The sequence below is a fragment of the Aspergillus welwitschiae genome (assembly GCF_003344945.1).
Source record: "Aspergillus welwitschiae strain CBS 139.54b unplaced genomic scaffold BDQ94scaffold_40, whole genome shotgun sequence".
Lineage (NCBI taxonomy): Eukaryota > Fungi > Ascomycota > Eurotiomycetes > Eurotiales > Aspergillaceae > Aspergillus > Aspergillus welwitschiae.
Window position 1 is genome coordinate 1 of NW_020798734.1, and position 18,042 is coordinate 18,042.

At 48.2% G+C, this 18,042-nt stretch overlaps 7 protein-coding genes and 1 non-coding gene across 8 annotated transcripts; 3 read left to right on the top strand and 5 right to left on the bottom strand.

Annotated features, from left to right (window-relative positions):
• Positions 1-651: 651 nt before the first annotated feature.
• On the bottom strand, positions 652-1,557 carry BDQ94DRAFT_183021 (alpha/beta hydrolase). The gene has a single exon (XM_026774300.1). It carries the CDS (start codon positions 1,518-1,520, stop codon positions 726-728), a length of 795 nt encoding a protein of 264 aa, XP_026621961.1. The 5' UTR covers positions 1,521-1,557; the 3' UTR covers positions 652-725.
• An 876-nt stretch (positions 1,558-2,433) lies between these two features.
• Positions 2,434-3,797, bottom strand: BDQ94DRAFT_162355 (uncharacterized protein; the record flags this gene model as incomplete). Its single annotated transcript, XM_026769526.1, has 5 exons — positions 2,434-2,526; positions 2,664-2,706; positions 2,827-3,557; positions 3,614-3,706; positions 3,756-3,797. 5 exons carry the CDS (start codon positions 3,795-3,797, stop codon positions 2,434-2,436), a joined length of 1,002 nt encoding a protein of 333 aa, XP_026621962.1.
• A 2,288-nt stretch (positions 3,798-6,085) lies between these two features.
• BDQ94DRAFT_174199 (NAD(P)-dependent alcohol dehydrogenase) lies at positions 6,086-7,224 on the bottom strand (the record flags this gene model as incomplete). Its single annotated transcript, XM_026772294.1, has 3 exons — positions 6,086-6,368; positions 6,450-6,882; positions 6,942-7,224. The coding sequence occupies 3 exons, from the start codon at positions 7,222-7,224 to the stop codon at positions 6,086-6,088; spliced, it is 999 nt and encodes a 332-aa protein (XP_026621963.1).
• Positions 7,225-9,471: 2,247 nt separating this feature from the next.
• BDQ94DRAFT_162357 (uncharacterized protein) lies at positions 9,472-10,464 on the top strand (the record flags this gene model as incomplete). Its single annotated transcript, XM_026769527.1, has 4 exons — positions 9,472-9,525; positions 9,682-9,686; positions 9,743-9,993; positions 10,061-10,464. 4 exons carry the CDS (start codon positions 9,472-9,474, stop codon positions 10,462-10,464), a joined length of 714 nt encoding a protein of 237 aa, XP_026621964.1.
• Positions 10,465-11,188: 724 nt separating this feature from the next.
• Positions 11,189-12,694, top strand: BDQ94DRAFT_151126 (uncharacterized protein). Its single transcript, XM_026767706.1, has 6 exons — positions 11,189-11,378; positions 11,443-11,642; positions 11,714-11,820; positions 11,869-12,218; positions 12,276-12,330; positions 12,386-12,694. The coding sequence occupies exons 1-6, from the start codon at positions 11,289-11,291 to the stop codon at positions 12,610-12,612; spliced, it is 1,029 nt and encodes a 342-aa protein (XP_026621965.1). The 5' UTR covers positions 11,189-11,288; the 3' UTR covers positions 12,613-12,694.
• Positions 12,695-14,038: 1,344 nt separating this feature from the next.
• BDQ94DRAFT_t225 lies at positions 14,039-14,109 on the bottom strand. Its single transcript has one exon. It is a non-coding gene; the product is annotated as a tRNA-His (tRNA).
• Positions 14,110-15,231: 1,122 nt separating this feature from the next.
• Positions 15,232-17,119, top strand: BDQ94DRAFT_151129 (uncharacterized protein). Its single transcript, XM_026767707.1, has 5 exons — positions 15,232-15,400; positions 15,468-15,904; positions 15,958-16,101; positions 16,157-16,236; positions 16,287-17,119. The coding sequence occupies exons 2-5, from the start codon at positions 15,686-15,688 to the stop codon at positions 17,080-17,082; spliced, it is 1,239 nt and encodes a 412-aa protein (XP_026621966.1). The 5' UTR covers positions 15,232-15,400; positions 15,468-15,685; the 3' UTR covers positions 17,083-17,119.
• A 314-nt stretch (positions 17,120-17,433) lies between these two features.
• BDQ94DRAFT_174203 (uncharacterized protein) lies at positions 17,434-17,840 on the bottom strand (the record flags this gene model as incomplete). The annotated part of the gene is made up of 2 exons (XM_026772295.1): positions 17,434-17,509; positions 17,572-17,840. 2 exons carry the CDS (start codon positions 17,838-17,840, stop codon positions 17,434-17,436), a joined length of 345 nt encoding a protein of 114 aa, XP_026621967.1.
• Between the last annotated feature and the right edge of the window lie 202 nt (positions 17,841-18,042).

An 18,042-nucleotide genomic window follows, 5' to 3' on the forward strand; every position in this document is an offset into this window, starting at 1 on the left:
AAAAAAAAAAAAAAAAAAAAAAAAAAAAAAAAAAAAAAAAAAAAAAAAAAAAAAAAAAAAAAAAAAAAAAAAAAAAAAAAAAAAAAAAAAACAATAATAATGATAATAATAATACAACAGAAAAAATAACCCCCTTTGACGATTCGCAAGTAACAAATACCCAAATGCTCGATTGTATCTCCTAAATCTGGTGATTGAACTGGTAAACCTGGAATCCACGCCGGTAATGCACACTTGCTGCGCCACGTGGGGCAATGGTAGCCTAGTCCTGCGAGGCGATGAGCACAATTTCAGGCGACAAGGGTCGGCTCGCTAGCTTTTGGCCTGGGGCACATTGAACGGTGCGTGGGGGATGTGCCAATATGATGGACTAGATTCTAATGGCCTGCTCCACCCGATGATATGTTATTGGGCAAATTGGCTCAGGCCGGCTCAACGCGCGGAACCGACCCGGCCTATGGAATTGGAGTTTGTTTTTAGCATGAAGTATTCGCTAGAGCTGTGGAGATCCTGGAATACTGTGAGCTGCCCGGATATTGCTTCAGAAAGTAGAATGTTGGGGGCCAGTGCCCAAGAGGTTTATCAGCTGTTCAGCCACGTACAAGGCATTTTCCAGTTGAAGCCAACTAAACCCAAAGATAGAAAGCTATTCTCGTTTATCAAAGACCGCTCTATGATTTTTTGAAGCCAATTGTACCACATGGCTATCTATGATTACAGTCATATCACTTCCCTTCATAGCGAGCCACCACGTTATTCACAATCTCAGACACCTCCTTCGCTCTACTAAAATCAACCGAATGGCCGGAGTCCAACTCATAATCCTCAACCTCAGCCCCCTCCTTTCTCATCATTTCCACCATCCACCTCTGATAGTCAACAGGAACCGTCATATCCCTAGTTGACAAGACATATGTCACAGGGATATCCCTCCAAGCAGCCCGCTTCGCAGTAATAGGTTGGTACATGCACTTGCCATTCCACCGCTGGAGGGTCCCCAGATACCATTCCACCTCGGACTCAGCCTCCTCCGGACCAGGCGTAACAAGTAGTCCCTTAGGATCGCGGTCCACGCACGTCCCATCCTCGGCGAAATCAAACGCCATGGGCATCAACGACGCGTGACCGAACTGGTCCACGATGTCAAACATGCTTCGTCCTTCGGTAATGGTGAAGGCGGACAGGGAGACAAGATGCACTACTCCGCCTGGTAGACCTTGCTTGCTGCGGTTTGAGATTGCCAGGTCCGAAAGACCATTGGTAGCTACTTGGCCGCTGTAGGAATGTGTGATCACAATGATATTCTTGCCGGCGTCGGCGAGGTTCTGAGTGTATTCGCGGAAGACAGCTGTGTCGGTCTCTAGATCGGCTGTTGGAGGCCGTGCACCGTTCATTGAGTGTAGCGCGGGGACGTGGACTTCGTGGCCAGATGACTTGAGGAGGTTTGTGAGCTTGTCGTATGAGGTTGGGGTGTGCCAGCCTCCTGGGATGAGGAGGATCACGGGCTTGGAGGTAGACATGGCTATTGTGTGATAGGTAGGAAATTGGAGATGAGATGAAGTGTGATTAGAAAAGCAGAAGGGCTGAGAGTGTTTGGGGAAATACTTATACTCGCGTCCACAAGGGTGGGGTAGCGTTTGGGAAGACAAAGAGAGAATGGGAAGGCAAGGCTGTGAGCTGTTAGTTAGACTATATCGATCTTCCAGTCAAAGCTACGCTTAGTGGTAAGCTAGTAGTAGCCTAGACGTTTTAGTGCTTACCATGGCATGTTGGCCGTTCAAGGGTTGGATAATTCCACGCACGGGGTCACAACCGTGTTTAAGTCCAAGAAATTGGAAACTGATTGTTTATGTCTTGCCTATTGCATCCAGGAAGCATCCTATGTGCGCCAGTGATTGAATTGGGCTGGCCATTCTCAGGGGAGGTGCTACCGCCACACCATCCAGGCTTTCTCCACCAACCCCATTTTAGCGCCCAACAACACCGCGGAGTACTCAAAGTGAGATCCAACGCGCCATACTTCAATTACGTCTCGGAATAGTTTGACCATTTTCAAAGCCATGCTACGAGCGAGAAGCGCTGTGAATGACGGACTACAAATTACAGCATACCGTGCTAGGCCTGATGATATCCAGAACAGAGACGCCGTTTCTACTTGAAACAGCTGTTCACAACTACACCTTTCTCCCTCTTCCAAAACGATCAACAAATTTACCTATCTCTAATGACTCTCTGGTTCCAATCTCCCACTCCAGTGATACAATCCCGCTAAGATGCCGGTCTGGAAGTCCTCAGCATAATGACACTCATGCCGGAGAATCCACTCCATTAAACGGAAATGGATTTTATGCGGTTGACGAGCAGAATGAAGACAGTGAGATAAGTAGAAAAGAAGGTGACGCCCTGTGGCTTTTAGTCCTTTCAGGGACCTCTTCAGGGAAGTAGTGCGCTCAGTAGTGCAAACTCAACCTTGGAAATAGCAGAGGTTTCTCGCCTAGATGGACTTATACCTACCCAATTCGACCCCTGTGGATATTACAGCTGTTTAGTGCAACTTGTTAGTATTGTGTAGGCTCGGAACTTCACTACGGATCTGAAAACATTGAAGTGTTTGAGCCACCACGCTAGCTGGCAGTCTTGTCGCATACCGTTTATACATGTACCTTGCCCAGACAAAGGTCGGAGCGTTCGGTGATACGGCCCACACTAGGATCCATTGTTTAAATCTGAAATATTTTTATCCGGATACGGGGTATGTATTTGTTGTGCAAATTGAAGCTCCAATAGTTGTATTTCAGGTGAGCCCATTGATATGAAACCTCCTACTCAGAGGTTTCTCCGCGGTTTTCGTCCAAGCTATAGGGAGGCCCTAAGGGTGCACCCCACTTATAGGATTCGCCAATCTCCGCATTAGTCCAGCACGCACGTTCCTTGAGATAACAAGGGTCGAGGTTCGCAATTTCGGCTGCGTGCATCGCTTTCTCGCGATAGTAACGGATTGCGCGTCCACATTCGTCGTACCAGATGATGAGGACAGTCCCTGCGTCAGGGCCTTCGGAGGCCAACGTTTTTTCATCAACGATGTAAATGTGCCCCGCCGCTAAACGGAATAAGTACTCCGAATAAAAGCAAATCCAAGGGTTGCCATCCTCCTCTGGGTCATAGCCGCTTTCCTCGGCACGCTGGGGATCCGTCTCTTCAGATTCAATTCCCTCTTCTAGGGCCTCCTGGACATTCTCTTCGTATTCTTCGAACAAACAAGTATTATCCAGTAGCTGTGGGACACGAAGAAAAATCTTCTCCCAGTTGGAATCAAAGTTATACAAAGATGAGTCGTTCAAAACTGTAGCTGAGCCCACGACCTTGGTATTGATGTAATCTTGAATCCGGGCCCACGAGCCTTCTGTAGAAGGGTCGTAGCAGGTGCGGAGCCAACATGGATCCTCGTTCAAGCCACGCTCAGCAGGTAGGCGGATACGATCCAATAGCTCTTGACTAGGTACTGGAAGGCCTCGAATAGACCTCTTCTCTAGTCTTCGCTGCTGGTTTCGATACGGCTAATCCGTTATATTAGTTTTCTGGTTGGAGCAATAAGGGGCCAAAATCAAATTACCTCGCGACTGCAGACTCCGAGTGCCACATATTTAGCGAAAATTTCCTCGCGTTGGGCATCAACGGATAGCGGCGAGTCTTCTTGCCAATGCTCCTAAAATATTGTCAAAACATGCATATAATCGCTGAGTAATAGGTCTTACCAGAAGGAACAGATCAGCCTGCCAGGCCGTAAAGGTTGACATCTTGCAGAGTATTCTGAAGGATGCTGGTGGGACAGAGTGAGAGAGTTATTCGATATTGTCTCGGTACTTGAGCCCTGGAGATGAGATGGCTTTCTTGGCAAGAGCTTATTCAAGGTGAAGTGGGGAATGTCTTAATATCGATGAAAGGAATTGTGCAAGTGAAGCGGAGTTTGAAATAAAATTGGAAAATCGAAGATGAGTGGAAAGAAGGGAAAAGAAGTGAGGGAATAAAAGGATTTGAAGATGGTGAGCTAAACCTATAATAAAGGGTCCTCCCCACTATAATAGTTTGGTCCGCTAACATTAGCTTGGTAAACTACTCTAAGCGCAACATATCTAGCGTGATACGGTATGAACTAGAATTGATTGCATGAATTCCTTCAATTCTCGCTGGTCTTCCGGCCACTTGTCGACCCGGAGTTCCGCGATAGTTTTCGTTACGAAATGGCCACTCAATAATGTTCTACATTGTTTGAATTTCTTCTCATCTTGACTACTGTGAATTTGAACATTGTCCCTTCAATCCTGAATTCATTCTATCAGGGGAGATGGGTGCCGATACCAGGTCGATCTCGATCTTGGGATCAGTGACGGTTGTTCTAAGTCTGGCTGTCGACGCCGTAGCATTTCAGTTTTTTAATTCCACTCCATCCAGCATCCCTTCAACTTGCGGCGATGCCCTGGTGAGAAATTTCACGTGTGATGAGCTCTTCTCAGTCTCTGCAATCGCGAGTCAGCAATACGTTGGGAATAAAACCCTCGAATCAATTTGTGTGCCAGACTGCAAAACCTCATTCTATGAGTATCCCTCAGCCGTGGAAAGTGTCTGTGGAACCACAGTATATGATTTCTCGGGCGTCAACCAAACTGTCCAAGGCTTCTTGGACCCTCTGGCATGGGCATTCAATGTTTCTTGCCTGACTAGCGGCGCTGAATACTGCTATTCGGACATCACCAACCGCAAGAACAGCATTGAGCCTTGCTCTGACTGTTTTCTACAGTATGAGGCTGCTATGCTAGGCTCTGTGTATGGCAGACAGCGCGTTGATCCAGATTCATTCTCTTCTCTTCTTTCGTCTTGCAGTGTACCAGGCTCAAGCTACCCTTACTCGACACCAACGAGCACCAGTGGTTCAACAAACTCATCTGCTACTAGTTCGCCTATTGCAACTTGCACCGGGTCCGCTTACACTGTCCAGGAGAGCGATAGCTGTGACTCCATTTCGGAGGCGCATGAAATTGCTACGGATATTTGCATTCAGTTAGAGATGAAGATAATATAACTTAGTTTAAGCAGCCTATGGGATTTGATATAGCTGGATTATCATTTCAGGGAATACTAGTAATTCCATTGAGAAAGATTTATTACTAATTAATACATCACAGTCTAGAAAGTTATTCTTGATATTATTCACACTGTCAAACACCTGAGCCGATGACATGGTGGTAATTTAGATATAAATCCATATATAGTAGTATATCAACACAAGATACGAAACGCGCTATACTAATAATTACTTAGTGTAGTATACAATTTATCGCATCACACGATGTATACTAATCCTAAATAGAAAGGCGAAGGGTGTAGCATGAGCGAAGGCCGGTGTGGAAGAAGCCTGGCTAAAGTGGCGGTAAGGCCTCCCATTCTCAGCTGTATGTTGCCTTTTAAGGTGATGCTCTCAGTGGGATCAGTGATACAGTGTATTACCATCGACTATCCTTGGTTGACTGCCCACGAGTACTGCACTTCACATCAATGAGGCGTCAATTCTAGACGCTGATATGTCCTCAATCACAGCATGATGGAAGGTGAACAGCAGACTTCAGCCCCCTGACCCACAACTGCTATTATTATGTTGTGCGTCACTACTACGCCCCGCAGCAGATCATTATATATCTAGCCTTTCATATGCTGTAATAAGTGGAGAAGACATAAACATTGACCCTTGAATGCAGAAGACATGCTGGTCTCTATTTCAATACATGGCAGAAGGAAATCATCTCTGCCAGGAGGTCCCTCTTCATCACTGGTCATGTGACCGTCGGCTTGACTAGAGCACGGGATGCAAGTATTTGCACTGTTTGTCTTACGGCTCGGGAAAAGTCCGGATCTCAGCGGAAGGGACCGGATCTCTACTTCCGGGCAAGTCTAGCCTACGCGGTTCCACGGGGCATTGCTCATCGGGCATCATGATACGATTATTATCTATCTATTCTATCTCAACATCATCATCGTCATGAGTAATAATACAGGTTGCAAAATAAGGAACAAGAAATCGTGATCATGTCTACTGGCGAACCAGCACACCACGGTATCTCATCTTGCCCTCGCGCAGGGTCTGCATCGCCTCCTCAATACCCTCCTTGTTCAAGGGGAAAGTCATGATAGTGGGGTAGATCTTCTTCCTAGCAGCGAACTCGAGAAGGCTGCGGATACTCTGGCGAGAAGCGACCAGGGAACCCTGGATGCGGACACCCCTCCATACGAGGCCGAGCATGGGCACCTTGGCAGGCTCGAAAGCCACGGTCAGAGGGTAAATGCTGCCGTGGGTGGCCATCAGGGGAATAAGACTGCATTCACCTTAGCTAACTAGCACGAACAAAAATACTAAAAATAGGAGAGGGGATAAGGGAGGCAGGAGGTCAACGTACGAAGGGTAATCAACACCAGCATTGCCGCAAAGCAAGAGGTGCTTGACGGGCTTGAAGCCCTCAGGAACGGGGCCACCAGACTTGAAAACGTGGAATTCAGAAGCACCAAAGTCCATAGCTTCCTGGCGCTTGGACTCGGAGCTGGAAAGGACAACGACGTGGCAGCCCATCGCAGCAGCCAGCTTGATGGCAACGTGACCAAGACCACCAATGCCCATGACGGCGACGCGGTCAGTCGAGCGAATGCCATACTCGCTCAGGACGGTCCACACAGTAGCACCGGCACACATAAGAGGAGCAGCGTACGCGGAGTCATAGCCATCGGGGATTGGGTAGACGCAGTTGGCGTCCCAGACAGCACCGTAGCTGAAGGTTCCATTGTCGAAGTCGTGGAAGCCGTACTGCTTCTGGTTCTCGCAGTACTGGTCCCAGCCTAATTCGAATGGGTTAGCCTGGACAATGATTGATTTGTTATGCATGTAGGGGAAGTACCAGTAGCGCAGTTGTCACAGGCAGTGCAGATGCTGTGGGTGTATCCGAATCCAACACGGTCTCCAACCTTCACGGAGGTAACACCGGGGCCAAGAGACTTGACGATTCCAATACCCTCGTGACCGAGCACCTGGTTGGTCTTGAGGTAGTGCTCATCTGTGCCGCAAAGACCAGAGTGAGTGGTCTCAATGAAGACCTCGTTGTGTCCAAGGGTGGAAGTAGCCTTGTCAGCGACAATGCGACCCTCGGCAGAGCCACGGAAGACGTCGTACGTAACGCTCATGGTTGGATATTTTATTTATTGGAAAATATGAGGGGTATCTAGAAGAAAGAGATGTGGATGGATCAACACGAGAAAATGGCCCTAACCAGTCTTTATAAACGCCCCATGTCTACGATTTTGATCATACATTATTAATAGGGACTGCTCCGAGCAAACCGAAACGGCTCACGGCGTTGCTGCCATTTGAGTAACATTATCCTGGTGGAAACCCAAAGAACAAGTGAAGAAAACTTCACGTCGGCCTCTGTGGAGTGCAATTCAAGGAACGTTAACGGCAAGTTTGGTCCACCAGATCCACCTTCCAACCGCAGATTTTCCGAACCAAGTCCGCATGTCGCATTCGAGAATCCAGGGCTTGCTTCTCGCGTCTCGAATGAAAAGAATGTCTTTATACGCTCTGTATATTATATCCCTTTGGCTCACCTTGAGTGCCAAGGTACCGTTGACAATATTTAAGTAGCTTTTGGTTCGAGATAAGGTTTTTCATGACTCTTTTCGCATCGGTCCCGACAACGGGCCGAGAAGAGAAGAATTCGAGAAGAACTTTTATGGCGCCACGGATCCACTCGCTGCCGTGCCGAGGCTGTTCGATAATCAATTATCGCCTTCCCGAGACGTTGTTGTCGATCCCTTTATTCCGGGTTTAGAAACCCAGGGTCGAATTCTCACACGTGGTATGATCCAGCAGATTATTCGCAGAATATTGCTACCTGGACGTTATTGAAATATCCACGTGGACCACTAAGGACTCTTCACGTCATACAGCCATGGATTATTATATTAAGAACGTTGCCGCTAACGCACATCATTGTGGGAAGTGGAAACCTCTTGCGTTAAATTTTTGTCTCTGGCCGGGATTAGCCCCTGTGGCCGTGCTTTGCCTTCACCCGAGCCTCGTTAACGTTAGCCTGGAAAGAAGTGAGGCTATGTGGTCATGGCTTGTATCAGTCACATTGACTGGTAGAACTGAACGGCCCTACTCACCGCAACTCTGTCTTGAACCATTCTCCCAGTACTCCAAGAAAGCTCAAAACAATTACGATAAGGCAAACGTTGTCAAACAATCGTCCACAATTGCTTTTTGAATAAATGCTCTGACTAACACAGACTATGAAGTGCGATAACTATCTTTGAGACATTGCTAACGTTCTCATCCCCGCATCTTGATGCCTTCTCCTTGATAGCGACTATTGGGTGTCAGCATTGGATGCTGTTTGAAGCGTTGTCCGCTGGGTCGAAAACTTGGAGCAGTTTATCAGAGACTAATCATGTCTTCCTGGATGTGAACTGGCTTGCTTGATAAAATTTCGGATGTGGAGGTTCAAGATCGTAGCGTACCTTGCAGAAGCTAGTAGGCGTGTCAAGCAGAATCAGGTTCACTTGAATGGATCCGATTATGTTAGTTAGACTCTCCTTAAATGAATTTGGTTTGTTCGGAGACCAGAAGCCACTAGGATCGGAATGCTCCATTATCAGGTTCATACATCAGACGAGTACCTGTATAATTACTAGGATGGCTGTAATGGATGCATTACGCCTCAGGTATACATAGTCTTCTCTTGTGGATATTTGATTAATCAAGTGTTAAATCTCGACTCGTCCCGATTTGCATCAGTTTTTCTTCATTTATCCCTGTTCCTCAAATTCCCCTGGACTTTCCCTTTCCCTGTTTTGTATCTCCGCATCAACCATGGTTCCTGCCAGCCTACCACGTCGAATTCATATATCTCCATCAGGATTCGCATACCTGGACACCCCAGCCACCGAATCATAGCCGAAGCTTATCACGTCCCGGTTGTCTCATCTGATGCCGTAGAAACGCGCGCCGTGTCTCTGACAGCTTTTCCAGTTAGAGCAGTACTGCAGTACTGCAATGTTGCACCGAATCACGCTAGCTGAGCTCTATGTCCCTTGTTTGGATCTGGAATGACATATTTCTTGATTCCTTGTCTCCCGTCCAGTTGAATTAGTAGCAGTTAGACGGATGTCCAGTTTTTGTGGTGTGTCCAAGGTCAATATTGACAATGCTGCCCTTCATTACTGGCTGTCCTCATTCTACGATATTATGACGTGTCATCTATGCAGCTCCCTCTATATAGAGTGCCTCCTCTTCGCCGATGAAAGACTCCTGCCCCGATACTTAGTTAATAATAGCACAAAAATAAATGGTTTCGCCCCAAAGCTTTTTAGGCACAGTTAAACTAGACAGCCAAAAGCTTACATATAAGATTCATCGATACTTACATCATGGCTAAGCCAGAATATGTCTTTACTCGTGACTTCCACGACGACAACCGGGACGTTTTGCTTAATTTACTCCATGTACACCTGCTAACTAAAACCGCAGGATTAACCTTCAACATTACCTGTGGACTGAACTGTTCGGCTACCACATTCACCCTTCCATCCCTATCAGCAATCCAAACTTGAGAATTGCCGACGTTGGCACCGGAACAGGGTAGGTGGAAAAGAAGGCAATATGACAAAATGGCTCGCTCACTGCCAACCCTCCACGCAGAATTTGGTTGACAGATCTATCTCGCCGACTTCCGAGCACCGTATCCCTAGACGGCCTTGACATATCATTCAGCGCTCTTCCCCCAAAAGAATGCCTTCCTTCAAATATGACACTACATTCATACGACATACTATCCGAGACGCCTGATCATCTCCGTGGAGTCTACGATATTGTTCACGTTCGGAACTTTTCCTTCGTAGTAAGGGACTCAGAGGCTGAGAGGGTTATCGGAAACGTTTTACAACTATTAAGTATGTATCCACTATCAATCGTTGGGGCCCACCCCAAACCTTATATTGCGTGCTAATTATATCACAGAGCCGGGCGGCTACCTACAATGGGCCGAAGTAGATGCCCTTTCATATCGCATTGAAAAGACCAACCCGAACTGCAAAGACAAAGCCCTTAAGGAACTCATGCGCTTAGGCAGGGCGACGGATGATCGTACCACTCCCCACTGGGTTCCTGAGATTCCTTATTTCTTTCAGCAGGCCAAGCTACAAGAGGTGCAAAATGATGTCAAGGAGGCTCCGCCGTACATGGCTGTAGCAAAGCATGAATGCAACCTGATTGTTTCAGAAATGCTCGCCCACACGACGCAGGATTCGGCTCTAAGCGAGGGGCTTTCACGGCTCTTACCCGAAGTTGTGGAAGAAAGTCGTGGAGGGGCCTACTGGGCTTTCACTCGGCTTACAGTAGTTGGTAGGAAGCCCAGCGGTTAGCTAGATGGGTTGATCTAAATCAATTCGGGTATAGGTGGGTTCTCATGTTTACATACAGTTGAGTTCATTCAGGACATGACTGCTAGAGTGAAGCAAAAAGAGGAAGAAACATCCACCCGCCACATTTTAATGAGCAACGTATCGCGCCTTGCACATAAAAGGCTATCTCGTTTGCTATGAGCAACCAAGCTGCAGCATCTCATTCCCCTCTCTTTCGCCTAGAATAACCTGGTTTGATTCCAAAGGACACCGGAATAGCCATGTTCAAGCTTTGAATTTTGAACCTCCTACTCATGTCTCTAGTATCCATGAACTACCAACTCCTTAGCTCCTCAATCTATTAACGGCCGCGTTGGCAGTAGTATTGCGTCTACAACTCAGCCGCACAGTTAAAACTCGTCCCATCCGTTACACTCTGCCGTCTGTCCTAACATTTAAACATCATAGCTCTGCCAGCTACTGACGACCACAACATCGATGGCATCCAGGTATTTCAGACGCTGAGTCCCGGATATAGAGGGTGACGATAGCTTCAGAGAGCTGCATATTTCTATGCTGTCTTCATAAAAATTGTTAAGCCGGCCTGTGTTTTCGGGTGTGGGGATACAGTCGGCAGTATGTCATGCCATGAGACTATTTCTGGCTGTAGCTAGAGTTGAGGCTGACGAGATAAGATAAAATGGCGTGACTGGCCCGCCAAAGTCTAGTTTCGATCACGTCAGTACACTAGCTAAATGCCACCTACCCCCGCCTCCACCGCCACTCCATATCCATATCCACAACAATCAAGACTTGATTACCATCAACCATATCCAATATAAGCTATGCCTACTTCCATCGAGTCTACCGTGAGCACACAGACCAAGAACCGCCCCACCGTCCGGCTCGCGGCCGTTGACGGGAATGCCCAACAGGTTCGTTATAACCCCGCTCTGCTTGCTGAAATACAAAGCATTTCGCTCACCACGCTTGCTACAGCATCCCGATTGGCTGGTCGAACTGCACACCAAGGGTTGGACGGTTGTGCGCGGAGCCCTACCCAGGGACCGAGCACTGGCGTATGCCGACAAGGGTTACGAATGGCTTGAAAGCTGGAATCTGGGGTTCAACCGCAAGGACCCGTCCACTCGCAAGACAGCAAATCTTCCCTGGCACACTCGGGGAGGGCTTTATAACGGGTTTGTCATGAACACGGGTATCATGGACAGCGTGGTTGTCAGCGGCAACACTAACACTGCCGGGAGCATAGGTACGGCATCGGTCACGAGCAGTTCGTATGGGATTTGAAGTCAGAACCGAGTCTTGTGGAGAAGTGGGAACAGATATGGGGCACCCGCGAGCTGCTAGTGTCATTTGGTATGTTCTACCCATTCTCTGGTTATGAAAATATTACTGACTGCGCAGACGGGGTGAACCTTTCCTTACCCGAAAGGGAACGTCCCAAGTCAGACCCTATTTTCGCGCCGTGGGCGCATGTCGACCAGTCCCCGTTTAACAACAAATCCGACACCGTTCAGGGAATTGTGAATCTGCTACCCAACGGGCCCGAGGACGGCGGTCTGATGGTGCTTGAAGGGTCAAGCGCCTACTATACTGAGTTGTGGCAGCATTTTGACCACAAGAAGGGCGAAAAAGGATGGAGCACGTGGGCCTTTCAATATGTTGACGACGAGATGTGCCAGTGGCTTGAGGCGAAGGGGTGCAAATGGATCAAGGTGTGCGCAGAGCCGGGCGACCTGCTGCTCTGGGACTCGGTGCGTGCTCCTGTCTTCAAGATATCTTGATTTCGTGGTTGGCTAACAGCGCACTAGCGCACGATCCATTACGGCGCCGCCCCTTCTTCGGTTAACGACCGCTTCGCTGCCTGTATGGCCAACCCTTCATTCCATGCTAGTATAGGGATGCTAACGTTTGAACTAAGATGTCTGTTACAAGCCGGCCGCTGCCATCTCAGAGGAGGCCAAAAAGGTCCGCCTGCAGGCGTTTGAAGCGAAGCAGAACACAACACATGATCCAGCTGATTTCCGAGTCAGGGAGTACCTGCCGCCGGCGGATCATTCTACATACGAGATGGCCACCAAACGGTCTTTACCCAGCCCAGTGCTTTCGAAGCGGGCGAAGGAACTGATCGGGCTGGATTCTTACTGATGGGTTTATTACGATCAGAGGTTATTTTAGCTAGCAATTCACAGTTATTATCTTGATACAAACTGCACTGGAATGCCTATGCTTTTTCTATCTATCGAAGCCACATATCAGATACCTGGACAAGAGTAGATAACCGGGCTAAGAGACAGCTGCAGCTGGTTGTGCAGCAGAACAGCTTAATCAACCGGGCATGATTCACCCCCGCCCAACCCCAGTAGCTACCCCGGACTACCTCATATTTGTGTACTTCAGTCAAGGTCACTGCTTCGCTGAGCCAATCCGGGGACAGGCGGTAAGCCTTGCGCGAAAAACAGGTACTGGGTCGCTGCGAAGACCTCCCAGGCCATTCGACGACGATCAACGCTTGAGCATGACAAGCGAGTACCCAGACCTTGGTACTCTTCAAGCCCGGGGATACGGACAAACTGGCCTCGTCGTACGCAGCTTTGACTGTTCCTTGGGAAAACACCTTTCCAATCATGAGAAGCTCATGAGATAATGTCTTTGATAGTTTTGTAGCGGTGACGATATTGGCTGGTTCTTCTGATATTTCTGTGAATCATTGGTATCGGCCTTGGCATACTTCTCCGGATAATGTCTCTAGACAGGTGGACCGCAGTCTGTTGGCTTTAAACAGAAGGTCGCACAGGGTGTTCCTGTTGTGCTCTCCGGAGGCAACAATTGTGGAAGAATTCGTGTGAGGAGAATACAGCCAGGAGCATCATTCCAGTTACAGACCTGCCGAGCCGTCAGCAACCACGTCGTTCATCAAAAACCCCATCGTTTGGGGTACAGATGACAACACCGTCAACATGAAAGCACATGCAAAGGCAGGATTTCTCTCATTCTGGGCTCGGGGAGCGCAATTGTATCGGTAAGACGGGGACCATGGCAAATATCTAGAACAATGAGTACGGTTTTGAGAGGGTATGAGTTTGAGCTGGTTGATAAATGGGAGAAGAGAAGTTTTGGGGAGAGGCTAGGTTGCCTGAGATGGTCAATTGAATAATTGATTAATTAGTTCTGTAGTATAGTCTGGTCGAGCCCTGCTAGTGTTGTTTGATGACTATGCAGACTTGCAACGACTAGGATATAGGCGTCATCCTATTATGTGGATTATCATAGAAAATTATAATTCTGGTTCTAGCGCTACCGTGCATGTGTATAGATGAACAAATTTCACAGATGAAGTCTCAAAGATCTATAGAAATCTTTTATTTGTATTCAGTAAAGAAATAGTAGTGGAGGGAGATATAATTGAGACTTATACTCTCTAAGTCTCTACATATCTTCAGGGTATACAAAATGCGTCTAAGTATCCTCCCTCTAATATGGTCAGTTATGGCAGCTGCAGCATTCAAACCTGCTGTATATTTTAGTACAGACTACACCATCCAAGCCACGAAAAAAATTATTCGTTTCGTATTGGCGCTGCCCGGAATCGAACCGGGGCTGGCACGGCCACAACGTGACGTCATACCACTAGACCACAGCACCTGTTGTTGTGTGGCTTTTCTGCCAAAAATGGTTAGTGTGGGGATGTAGTTATCTTGGGGGTGTGTTGCTTGTTAGGGCGAGGTTGAGATGATATTCGGGGGTCCATTGAGCACTTGAGGACTGGATCTTAGGATCATATAACGTCCTGAATTATCGAGGAATGCCTACTTCCTCGGGCTACGATTCGCGAGAAATGATCAAAGTCCCACTCAATAATGACAGAGCGGGATAATCTAGCCCTTTTTAATCTTCGCAGTATCCACCACCGTGACCTGACTACACTTGAACCTGAAAGCACTAAAAGCAACCTACAAGCCGCCTCTCGAGTATCATGGTTAAACGAAATTTATTGAGAGGCTGGGAGCAGGGCGTAGAAGACCTGGTGTTGTTGTTGAATCGAGTTGGCGAGAGTACACGGATTATTGAAGCACCATGTCGTTAAGCGTTATATATTTCACACTCAGCCATGACTATACAGCATAAAACATGTCATCTGGATTAAAAGTCCAACAATCAATTTATTTGCGTAGTACTCCTAGTAGTCCTTCTGAGATCAATTGCCCACCTCACACTTTTCTAAAATGTCACGATTACTAAAAAATACCGCCGCACTCCTCTCCATGCTCCCTGCAACCCTCGGACAGACCTACACCGATTGCAAACCTCTAGAAAAGACCTGTCCGTTCGGCACAGGCTCCACACATTCTACTTAAGGCCCCCAAGCTAAATAAATACCTTCTACTGCGAAACAGGAAGTCCTCGGAAGCTACACAACCCAACTCAAAACCGACTACTTCGGCGAAGGCGACTCATCCACCTCCAACCGCTGGACCTGGGAGTCCATCGATGACCCCCAATCCAAGTTTCACAACTACACCCTATCCTGGACAACCGCGGCCCTGACGTGGAGCATCGAAGGCACGCCCACAGGTTTCACGAAAAAGACTACTGATATCCGAGGTGGAACCAAGCAACAAGCTTGGACCAGCGAGATGCGTGATATGCCACGTGACCCTGCGGCCGGGCGCACGATGTATTGACACGTGACAGGCTTCATCTGGTCGGAGAATAAAAGTCTCAATGATAGAATTAATTCTCTTTTCAATCATCGTTATTTATCATATGGCCGAAAGAATTGATCTAGGGGAATCAACCAACAAGAAAAATCGAGGGTTATAGCTATACCTGTAGTGGAAATAGTCTGCGTCCTGTGAGAAGACATGGGAGCCGAACTCACTCTTTCTCCTCATTCTTTGCCAGCCATTTCCTTCGATGACTTACTATCGTGTCAGTATGTTCCCCCGCTTCGAACATCTGGATGTGATCATTCGATCCTCTGATGCGTGATGTATGCTTAGCGGTTCGCCTCGGCGAATGAGATCGCCTCATTAAGCGCCGGCCATGCAAGTCCATCACGATAGGCTTCCGGCTATCAAGTCATCCCCACTTATCTAGCAGGCTTCACTGTTCAGCGATCAAAGTATGAAAGGAACTCCTCGGTCGGAGTTATCGATCTGAGAGGTCGTCTTTTCCCTCTATCTCCCTCTCTTCCGGCCATGTCCTTAGACGGCTCACTATGGGCACGCTGAAATTGACCCTGCCCAGCTCTCCTTCAGTCCAGGTATTTAAAAGAAACCGGCAGAGAAAGTTACTTTATACGGGGCTATCATTGGTTTTTCTCCTCGTGTTGTGGGGTACCTTATTCATAAGTTCTGGTGGACGGTATGCTGGGGTGCAGAGACTCGGTTCATCAGACAGATTGAGTTTGGACACAATCAAGAATGAAACATTAGGGGTAAGCTTTCATTGCAAAACATACCATACACCCGAGTATTAATCATGGCGTAGTTCGAAAGGATATTTTGTATCAATCTTCCCAGTCGACCTGATAAACGGGATGCAATCACACTAGGCTCATCAGTCACGCAGTTCCGCGTGGACTGGATCGATGGCGTATCTTCCGAGGATATGAGCCCAAAGGCTTATCCACCAGTAAGATTCCTTCGGCTACTACACCTCAACCTATCCGCTAAGACCTCTCTCTCAGCGATACGATGAACCCGATAGACCTCGCATGTTAGCCGGTGAAATCGGGAGCTGGCGAGCTCACCTGAACGCAATGCAACGGTAGCCATAACCCCCACCAGTATCTAGACACATAACTGACATTCGCTCAGTATCGTCTCAGAGCGCATATCCAGCGCCCTAATCCTCGAAGACGACGTCGACTGGGACGTGACACTAAAGAACCAACTACAAGAATTCGCGCTGGGAACCCTCGCTCTCCAAGCCGAATCCCACCCCAAGACCACACCCTATGGCGACGAGTGGGACATCCTCTGGCTCGGCCACTGCGGGACGAAATGCCAAAAGAACATCCCTTTCTACATACTGAAGAACGATCCAACATCTATCCCCGTCTACGGCCTCCCACAATACTGGGCCGGTCCAGCCGTCCACGAACTCGTCGACAACATCAAACACAACCGCATTATCTGCAAGACGTCATTGGCAGTCTGCTCCAGCGCATATGCAGTATCGTTCAACGCAGCACAGAAAATCCTCGCTGCGTTATCTGTCTTACCCGATGATGAGAGCATGCCGCCTGGTCAGAGCGTCGTGTATGATGTTATGTTAGGGAGATTGTGCGAGAGTGGGTACTTGAGGTGTATTTCGTCGCATCCTTCGCTTTTTGGCAACTGGAAGGGCGCGGGTTTGCCTTCTAAAGCGTCGGATATTCAATATAAGTATGATGGACCGAGGGAGCAGAAGACGTTTGAAGGGGCGAGTTTCCAGGGGTTGGTTTATAGTACCATGTATAATTTGGGGACTTTGCTCGACGGGGAGAGGGTGGTGGTGTCCAATGTTAATGATGTTATGAAGCCGAAGTTGGATCTTACGAAAGTGAGAAGGGTGGAGGGTGGGCTGCATGTGTTAGATTATGAGGAGATGGTTTTGAGTCGTGTAGGATAGTTAAACATATTGAGATATCTCTTCAAAACAATGATGCATAGGAAGGACGAGTTCTACTAGACGAGGGAAGACAATATTCATATGCTGGGTACGATTTGGCTGCTGCATAGGGCATAGGACAACCATGACAACAGAACTACTTGGGTCTGTCTTACCCTCAATAGCGTCGTCCGTCTCTAGATATGAGGTCCGTATCCTTGAAAATATATGCCAAAATACATCGCATGTTTCAATGCTACATGCATGTCAAGTCCCCATCTTCCTTTACATTAATAACCGTACCAAAACTTCTCTTTCTCAATAATGAGTACGTATCATTGTGATATCACGACCATGGTATATACAAAAGCTTCATTCATATCCAACATGACTCAATGGAAAACAGTCACTTCGCTCGAATGGTTTCACGAATCGATCATCTGCGGAGCTATTCAATAACAGTCAGCTCAATCCTAACCAAATGAAGCTCGACAGTAGCACTTTGCTTACCTCGACTTGCGGCTCGTCAGGGCTTTAGAAACGGCCGGGACCTCCGTGGGGGCCACCAGGGCCACCAGGACCGCCGTGAGGACCACCAGGACCACCGGGGCCGCCGTGAGGGCCGCCGTGGCCACCAGGGCCTTCATGAGGACCACCAAATCCTCCAGGGCCGCCGGGACCGCCGGGACCGCCGTGAGAACCACCGGGGCCACCGGGGCCGCCGTGAGGGCCGCCAGGACCTCCAGGACCGCCTTGGGGACCGCCGTGGGGGCCTTCATGGCCGCCAGGGCCGTGCTGGTTCTCGTGGTGGTGGTGGAAAAGACCCATGTTGATTGTTTGTAGGAAGGTAGATTGAGAGTGTTTGTTAAGAGTGTGTGGCTTGAAGATGTTGTTGGAAAGTAAGTGAGGGGTCAACGAGAGATCGTGGGGGATCTTATACTCGTGGCCCCCTAGGAGGCAACATTAGGCGTGTGGAGACCA

What these genes read in the sequence shown, in the direction of transcription:
- BDQ94DRAFT_183021 (XM_026774300.1), bottom strand. Translation starts at nt 1,520, where the DNA reads ATGTCTACCTCCAAGCCCGTGATCCTCCTCATCCCAGGAGGCTGGCAC.
- BDQ94DRAFT_151126 (XM_026767706.1), top strand. Translation starts at nt 11,289, where the DNA reads ATGCCTACTTCCATCGAGTCTACCGTGAGCACACAGACCAAGAACCGC. An exon ending in CGGGGAGGGCTTTATAACGG is followed by an intron (nt 11,643 to 11,713) that starts GTTTGTCATGAA and finishes CCGGGAGCATAG; the next exon opens with GTACGGCATCGGTCACGAGC. An exon ending in CGAGCTGCTAGTGTCATTTG is followed by an intron (nt 11,821 to 11,868) that starts GTATGTTCTACC and finishes CTGACTGCGCAG; the next exon opens with ACGGGGTGAACCTTTCCTTA.
- BDQ94DRAFT_151129 (XM_026767707.1), top strand. Translation starts at nt 15,686, where the DNA reads ATGGGCACGCTGAAATTGACCCTGCCCAGCTCTCCTTCAGTCCAGGTA. An exon ending in GCCCAAAGGCTTATCCACCA is followed by an intron (nt 16,102 to 16,156) that starts GTAAGATTCCTT and finishes CCTCTCTCTCAG; the next exon opens with CGATACGATGAACCCGATAG. An exon ending in CACCTGAACGCAATGCAACG is followed by an intron (nt 16,237 to 16,286) that starts GTAGCCATAACC and finishes ACATTCGCTCAG; the next exon opens with TATCGTCTCAGAGCGCATAT.